Here is an 8834-nt window from a genome sequence, read left to right as displayed (position 1 = left end):
ATCTTACTGGAGTTAGATGATATCTCAAAGTAGTTTTGATTTGCATTTCTCTGATGATTAAGGATGATGAGCATTTTTTCATGTGTCTGTAGGCCGTGCACCTGTCTTCTTCAGAGAAGTTTCTTCTCAAGTCCCTTGCCCACCCTGAGATGGGATCACTTGTTCTTTTCTTGCTAAATGTTTTAGTTCTCTGTGGATTCTGGTTATGAAACCTTTGTCAGAGACATAACCTGCATCTATCTTCTCCCATTCTGAGGGCTGTCTTCTTGCTTTACTTACTGTGTCCTTGGCTGTGCAGAATCTTGTTCGTTTGATCAGGTCCCAGTAGTGTATTTTTGATGTTGCTTCAATTGCCCTGGGGATCCTCCTCATAAAATATTCTCCCAGGCCAGTTTCTTCAAGAATTTTCCCTGCACTTTCTTAAAGTAGTTTTATAGTTTCATGTCTTAAGTTTAAATCTTTAATCCAGCGAGAGTCTATCTTAGTTAATGTGAGAGGTGTAGGTCCAGTTTATGAACACTACTTTTAAAAATAGCATAGAGAATATGAACTGCACATAATAAAAACAGAGTTGTCCCCACTTGTCCTCAGGAGTTATATTCTAAGACCCCCTCAGTGGATACCTGAAACTATGGATAGTATCAAACCCTATATATACTATGTTTTTTCCTATACAAGAAACTATGGATCGTATCAAACCCCTATATATACATATGTTTTTTCCTATAATAAAACTTCATTAATAAATTAGGCATGGTAAAAGATTAACTAATAGTAAAATAGAACAACTCTAACAATACACTGTAATGAAAGTTGTGTGAATGTGGTCTTTCTCCGCCCCAGCCCCCCACCCCCACTAAAAATATCTTATTGTACTACACTGCAGGTAACTGATACCCAGAAAGCCAAGAGAGGGACTGCTGAAAGCATTCCTTCATGAAGTAAGTTTAATCACATGTGTGCACATGTATGGGTCTGTGTTTAAATGTGTACGTGTGCACATTCATGTGCACGTGCATATGTACAGATGTATATAAAGTATACAAAGAGGGCAAAGATGTTTGAGAAATACTGGCCTAGGTACAATAAATAAACTTAGGATGATTAAGTTTGGCTCTGATGGATAAACACCACGCCAGCTCACTAGTTTTGCCATTTTAGACCAAGAACTTAAATAAGGTAAGGGGTAGAGATAAGAGGAAGAGCCCTTGGTAGGAAGGAGGAGGGGTACATGAGGATAGGGGCAGAGTGAGTGAGGCTGAATGTGTGGCCCGCCCATGTTCACAAGGCTAACTTCAGATGCTATCCCTTTCCCACCTAGGCCATGTCCCTTCTAGCGACTTACGATAGGCTAAAAAAGGGAAACTGCATGATTATTTTAAGCTACAATGGGAGTAGTCATTTTATTTTTCATTCTAATGTCATTTATTATGCAATTATTCTTTGGACTTTAAAATTCTGACAAGTAAATATCCCATCAGCTACTAACATAGGCAATCCAAGGCAAACCTCAACCGTGTTCCTTCAGGATGTGCCTGCTCCACCCTACACAGGGTCCTAAGATGACAAAGAGAACTAAAACCTCGGCTTCTTGAGAGACATTCAGTCTTCCAGGTCAGCAAATAGTAATATGAATATTATAATAAAGGGAGATGCTGGTAACCATGGAGAGACTAAGAGAAGTTCCTAACACGACCTCAGTAAGGCTATTTCAAGGAAAATTGAAGAGGACAGAGAAGAGAGCAGATGCAAAAGGAGTCAGTCACAACTGGCAGGCCCCGACATCAAGTGTCCTCAGGCATGTTAGTAGTAACAAGACCTGGCTACAAGGCCTATGTTACAGTTGTAGAAGATGAATCAGGAAATGAGACTGGGTAGCAGGCAGGTCAGTGAAGGCATATCTCCCCCACAAATGTCCCCAAATTCCTCTCAACCTTGCATAAAACCAAAATGTGCAAATCAAAACCACCCTGAGATACCATCTAACCCCAGTGAGAATGTCCCACATCACAAAGACTCAGAGGTGCAGGTACTGGCAGGGTTGTGGAGAGAAGGAAACACTTTTACAGGGCCAGTAGGACTGCAAACTGATACAACCCTTTTGGAAGGAGGTATGGAGAATCCTCAAAGAAGTCAAACTAGAACTCCCATTTGATCCTGCAATCACATTACTGGGCATCTATCCAGAAAAAAAAAAAAATCATTTTTTCATAAGGACATTTGCACTAGACTGTTTACAGCAGCTCAATTTACAACTGCCAAACTGTGGAAATGATCTAAATGCCCACCTATCCAGGAATGGATAAACAAGCTGCGGTATATGTATACCATGGAATACTATACAACTACTAAAAAGGATGGTAACTTTACATCTTTCGTATTAATTTGGATGGAGTTGAAATACATTCTTCTTCTTTTTTTTGAGACAGAGCCTCAAGCTGTCCCCCTGGGTAGAGTGCTGTGGCATCATAGCTCACAGCAACCTCCAACTCCTGGGCTCAAGCGAGTCTCCTGCCTCAGCCTCCCAAGTAGCTGGGACCACAGGTGCCCACCACAATGCTCAGCTATTTTTTGGTTGCAGCCGTCATTGCTGTTTGGCAGGCCCGGGCTGGATTCGAACCCACCACCTTAGGTGCATGTGGCTGGCGCCTTAGCCACTTGAGCCATAGGCACCGAGCCAAAATACATTCTTCTTAGTAAAGCATCAGAAGAATGGAGAAATAAGAATCCAATGTACTCAATTCTGACGTAAGGACAACTGGTGCTAGGAGGGGGGAATGAGGGAGCAGACAGAGGGAGATATGGGCCATGGTATATGACACAGCTCTTGAGGGCGGGACACTATTAATAGAGGGATTTCACCTAGCAAACACAAGCAGTATAACCTGGCTCGTTGTACCCTCAATGATTCCCCAACAATTAAAAAAAAAAAATGTCATTCCTAAATAAAGGCAAAGCCACAGCAATTTTTCTTCGCAATAAAGAAAACTGTGTGAGTTAATTAGATACTGTGAAACAAAGAAATTGCCTTGGTTTCATTAGTATGTGTATACCCATTTCACACAGAATTTAAAACGAAGTTATGAATCAGTGAGCACAGTGGCTCACACCTGTAATCCTAGCACTTCAGAAGGCCAAGGTGAGGTGAGAAGATCACTTGAGGGGTTTGAGATCAGCCTGAGCAACACAGCAAGACAACAAATATAAAAATTCCCCGGGTGTGGTGATGGGCACCTGTAATGCCAACTACTCAGGAGGCTAAGGCAGAAGAATCATTTGAACTCTAAAAGTTTGAAGTTGCAGTGAGCTATGATGATCCCACTGCACCCTAGCCCAGGTAGCAAAGCAAGACCGTCTTTATAAAATGAACAAACAAAAATGAGGTTATGAAAGTGATTACAGACAAAAACTGACATTTAAATCACCTGAGAGTTTCTACCCTCTAATACAGTGTTTCTCAAACTTCCTAATGCCATGGCCCTTTAATACAGTTCCCATGGATCACAACCCACAGGTTGAGAACTGCTGCTCTAATACAAAGAGCTCAGTTTTCCTATAGATATGCATGTGTGCATGCATACGTGTGTGTTTATACAAACATACATCCACATATATGCACAATAAAAGATGCCATTTTTTTAATGGAACAATGAATACATTTTATAAGTTATTCAATGAAAAAACAAAAGAAAGATTTATAATTTAAGCCTCTGTTTGCCTTTCTTAAACAAGGCAAACATTACAATGGCCATTTTAAGAGAACACACTTTGGATTCTTACCATATGCTAAAATAAAAGGATTCCAGCAAGATTTTCCCAACAGTTGACCAATGGTGGGGAATCTTTCAATGACTGTATTAGAATCCTGTAAAAGAAAAATACATTTTGGTCAGTAAAAGGGCAGTATGCAAATCAGAAAGACAGAACTGATATTATAGGTTGGAGAAAGCTCAACCTATAAGTAGTGTGTTTTTAAACAGTAGACAAAAAGGACTAGAGATCTTTAGGTAAAAAATTCAAATAAAGTTTTTTTTTGGCTTTTTGGTTTGTTTTTTGAGATGGAGTCTCACTATATTCCCCAGGCCTCTAACTCCTGGGTTCAAGCCATCTTCCTGCCTCCTCTGTAAATGGGATTACAAGCACTATTAGATAAAATGAATTTTGTTAAAAAATTAATTTAATTTTACTCATACTTACTAGTCAGGAAAGACCACTTTACTTAAAAATAAAAATGAAAGCATAAAAGTAAAAAACACTGATGATTAACAACTACACAATTCAATATCTTTATCTGGGTTTTTTATTCTAGCATACTAAGAGAGATTTAAATCTAATTCAGCTCCAGTAAGGTTATTTCAAAGAAAGTTTAAGAATAAGAATTCTGGAACTTGTAAAAAGAAATAAAGGCAGCCAAAGCATAAAGATTTTGATTAAATGACATCATACTTAGTCTACAACAACTTAAACTCTGAGACAAAAAAAGATCAATCAAATAGAAAACAGCTTAAGATTTAAAAATACACATGCCATTGTATAGCTGGCCCTTTTCCTACTTCTTTACCTTTGGTGAAAGTTCAAAAATAAAACCAAACAGAGATAAAAGGTGCAGGTAACCTGAAATGATAAGCATTTCCCACTGCCGCAGCAAAATATCTCTCAGACTTGTGTCAGCATCAAGGCTGGTCCTAGACTTTCTGAGACCACGTTAAGGTCAAGTTATGCAAGTCTTACTAGAAAGAAACAATTTTAAAAATTAGTGTCGGTGTTCACATGGGCTGTATCTTTCTATCTAGTTTCTAAAGACATAAGAACTCAGAACTCATTATCAATATGAATTAGTCTTCAAATTTCCTACTTCTCTGATGATAGGAGCGCAAGAATATCCATGTTAAATTAACAGTTTTGTTTTTCACTTTGATATTTCATTTTGAAAAAATAATGTCCATAATATGAAAACATGCAATGTCATAAAATTGTCTATTACAATGAAAAGAAAAAACATTAAATTTTGAGAACAGTAAGTTATTTAACAATAGTGAAAATAGGGGCCGGCCACAGTGGTGCATGCCTGTAATCCTAGCACTCTGAATGGATTGTCTGAGCTCAGAAGTTTGAGACCAGCCTGAGAAAGAGCAAGACCTCATCTCTAAAAGTAACTGGGCATTGTGGCAGATGCCTGTAGTCCCAACTACTCGAGAGGCTGAGGCAAGAGGATCACTTGAGCCCAAGAGTTTGAGGTTGCTGTGAGCTATGATGCCACAGCCCTCTACTGAGGGCAACAAAATAAGACTCTATTTCAAAACAAACAAAAACAATAGTAAAAACAGTCAATCTTTTTTTGGTGCGGTGGCCTCAAGTGATCCTCTTGCCTCAGTTTTTCTATTTTTAGTAGAGACAAGGTTTCACTCTTGCTCAGTCTGGTCTTGAACTGCTGAGCCCAAGCAGTGCACCTGCCTTGACTTCCCAGAGTGCTAGGATTAACAGGAGTGAGCCACTGGACCTGGCCAAATATACTCAAAATCTTAATATTTATCAAAAGTATTAAATTTATAAGAAGAAATCTTAACATTTATCATCTCTTATGAGAGGCCACTTGAGAATAGGCGTGAGGAAATGGTCATCACTTCATCAAACTCTCTATGAATCAAGAACACAAAAACCTTTTAAAGAAACTCATTTATTACTTGACAACAAGTATCAAAATCTTATTTAAACACAACTTGGGCTCGGCGCCTGTGGCTCAAGCGGCTAAGGCGCCAGCCACATACACCTAAGGTGGCGGGTTCGAATCCCCAGCCCGGGCCCGCCAAACAACAATGACGGCTGCAACCAAAAAATGGCCAGGCGTTGTGGCGGGCGCCTGTGGTCCCAGCTACTTGGGAGGGTGAGGCAGGAGACTTGCTTGAGCCCAGGAGTTGGAGGTTGCTGTGAGCGTGATGCCATGGCACTCTACCCAGGGGAATAGCTTGAGGTTCCGTCTCAAAAAAAAAAAAAACAAAAAAACAAAAAAACAACTTGGTCAGGAAGTCTCATGTGACAACACACTGCTCAAGAAGAAAAGACTGACTCAATAATAAATCAGAGACTAGGAAACCACCTCTTGTCTGCATTACCTATGAGTAGTTTGTCTTTCAAATCTATTAGCAGATTAGGTCAAGGCCACAAGTCCCTGACTCTGGTAATAATTTGTCTTGGTGAAATCTGGTGCAAATCCTGATGTCATAAAATAATTTCATTATTTTGGTCCACTAATTACCATCTCTTTCAAGGCTTCATACATCTTCTTTAGGAACTCCTGGAACTGAGGCAGGTGAAGACAAGTGTCCTGCTGGGTTTCCAAAGTGGAGGCCTGGTCCCATACAGAAAGCTTCCACATCCAAAATTGATAATCAGAACAAAGATCTCCTGAATCTTGAGCCATCTTGGAAAAAGGGGAAAGGTGATGATCCCTTTACAGTGGCCTGCAAAGCACTGAAGGAAACAGTGGGCACATATCAAATCTGTAAGAAAGGGAACAAATGAAGCCATTTTTAAAAGGATCTTTTCTCACTGCCTTCTCAACCCACTGGTGGGTAAAGGAGAGATTACAAAGGACTAAAATAGCACACTTTCTTGCTAGAGCCATCTTTGAATGGTTTTAAAATGTGTCACCCAGCTGCAGCTCCAATTTTTACCATCTGAACTTTTATCATGATAAGATCATTAGGCTATAAGTCATTATACCTCCATAGGCACAGGCTAATTATGTACAAAAAACACAGCTGATAACACTTTATATCTTCTTTTTAAGAGTGCGCTATTTTTAAATGTTCTGAATATGAAGTTCATTTGAGTATTTTAATGTAATGGGAAATCAAAAACATCCATGGTGTTTAATAATAGTCTGTGCCTAAGAAATGTTTTTGAAGTTCTTATGTTTTATATGCATTTCTGGGTTTTCATTTAGGTGTAAAAAAAAAATCTCTATGCATTACTGTCTAATGAATTTTCTTCCCAGTTTCTCTTCATTTCTTAGAAAAAAGCAAAATGATCCATTCCACATGCATCAATTCAAACAATCTGTCTAATTTAAGTAAAGACTGTTTTGTATGCTTGATCTCAATTCATTCACAAGAAGAAGTAATATTTCAGTAAAATACAATAAATTATAAATATTGAGGAAGTATACCAGTCCTACGTTACACAAGACAAATTCTCATAAGCTTGAATTCCTACCCCTGAAAGTCCACGTAAACAGAACAAGTTGCCCAGTGAGTGTGAGCCTCCAGTGGAGGTGGGTTATTGACTGCAGGTGCCCCTCCCATGCCACACCTCTCCATCACCTAGAGAAGCCAGAAGCAGAAATTCTAGGAGGCAAAAGAGGGAAGGGCCCTTCTCAACAGGTACAGGCCTTCACGTGCTCTTATAAACCTCTAAGGCAGGGAAGATAGTCAGCAACCTAATTTCAAAAGACTGTTCTGCTAGGAGTAAATAAAGCACATTTAAATTCTCAGCAACAATAATTAACAGGTTAAATGTTCCCAATAAAATACCAAAAATATCGGTAGGAGGATTCTGGGAAGATGGCCGACTGGTAGAAACCCTGGTCAGAGGCTCCTGAGCAAAGGAAGAAAAACTGGTTGGAATCAGAATCTATGAAGCCAAAGACGGGGAGCTGAGCCCAGAAAGAAGTTCGGCAAGCTATAAATCCAAGGAAGCTCATTTAAGAACATAAAATACAGGTACAAAGCGGGCCCCAGAACTGCTTACTAGACCCGCCCCCATTCCGCGGGTGGCGGGCGGCCGCAGAGAAGCCCCCTGTGCCAGGCAGCCACAGAAGTATTTGCTAGAGCTTAGCGCACCCCTGCCGGTGGCAGCGGACGAGTCCCCCATTCCGGGAGGGCCTAGAACTGCTTGCTAGAGCCCTGCACCCCACGGGTGGCAGAGAAGAACCCCGCCCCAGGGCTCTGGGCAGGTCCAGAACCGATTGCTAGAGCTGCAAGCTTCCCGCGGGCAGCTGGTCGCCGGAGTAGAGTTCCCCTGCTCTGGGCAGCCACAGAAGTACTTGCTAGAGCTTAGCGCACCCCCGCAGGTGGCTGCAGACGAGTCCCCCACTCTGGGAGGGCCCAGAACTGCTTGCTAGAGCCGTGTGCTCCACGGGTGTCCTACGGGCAGTGGCAGAGGAATCCTCTGTTCCAGGCAGACCCCAAACAGCCTTCTAGAGACACGCACACCCCACAGGGGCCAGCAGAGGAGTTCCTTGCTCCAGGCACCTGTGCTGGGTGGGCCCAGAATTGCTTGCTAGAGCCACGCACGCCCTGCAGGAGGCGGTGGAGGACTCTAGTGCTCTGGGCAGGCCAAGATCTGTCTATTAGAGCCACGTGTGTCCCACAGACGGAGGTGGAGGAGTTCCCCACTCTGGCTCCCAGGCTGGGAAGGAATAGATCGGCTTGCTAGTGCTGCACACGTCCAACAGGCCACGGTGAAGGAGTCCTCCACTCCCCCCAGCTAGTCTGGTGGGGCCGAAATAAGACTGATCTGATCGCTTGCGAACCCTACACTACCGCTGCCATTCCCCCACCCCCCGACTGCTCCAGGGTGCTGAACTAGGACTGATCCAGCTACTGCCAGTCTCCTGCCCACTGGTTTCCCCAGTAGGCTGAACGAGGTCTAATCCGGCCATGCACACTCCCGTGCAGCTGCTGCCGTTCCACTGCACCCGAGTTGACCCAGCACCCGAGAACTGGGAGTAGACAATAGACACGCTCTGCCTCTCTCTCGCTGGACAACTAGAAGAGGCCACCAACTGAACAGTTCTGATAAGGCCTCCAAACAAGGTAAACTCAGAATGGGGC

General features: G+C 42.1%; 1 protein-coding gene across 1 annotated transcript in view; it reads right to left on the bottom strand.

The window, feature by feature from the left end:
* Positions 1–8834, bottom strand: part of FANCC (Fanconi anemia complementation group C) — a 261505-nt gene that overhangs the window by 175776 nt on the left and 76895 nt on the right. Inside the window, exons 2-3 of the mRNA XM_003783068.3 lie at positions 6257–6500; positions 3781–3865 (exon numbers count right to left, since the gene is read on the bottom strand). Of these exons, the coding sequence (XP_003783116.3) occupies positions 3781–3865; positions 6257–6421 (250 nt within the window). The 5' untranslated portion in view covers positions 6422–6500. The remainder of the gene's footprint in view (positions 1–3780; positions 3866–6256; positions 6501–8834) is intronic.

The sequence above is a fragment of the Otolemur garnettii genome, unplaced genomic scaffold (genome assembly GCF_000181295.1).
Source record: "Otolemur garnettii isolate 467f Iridium unplaced genomic scaffold, OtoGar3 scaffold00006, whole genome shotgun sequence".
Classification (NCBI taxonomy): domain Eukaryota; kingdom Metazoa; phylum Chordata; class Mammalia; order Primates; family Galagidae; genus Otolemur; species Otolemur garnettii.
This window is presented reverse-complemented; position numbering and strand designations above follow the sequence as displayed.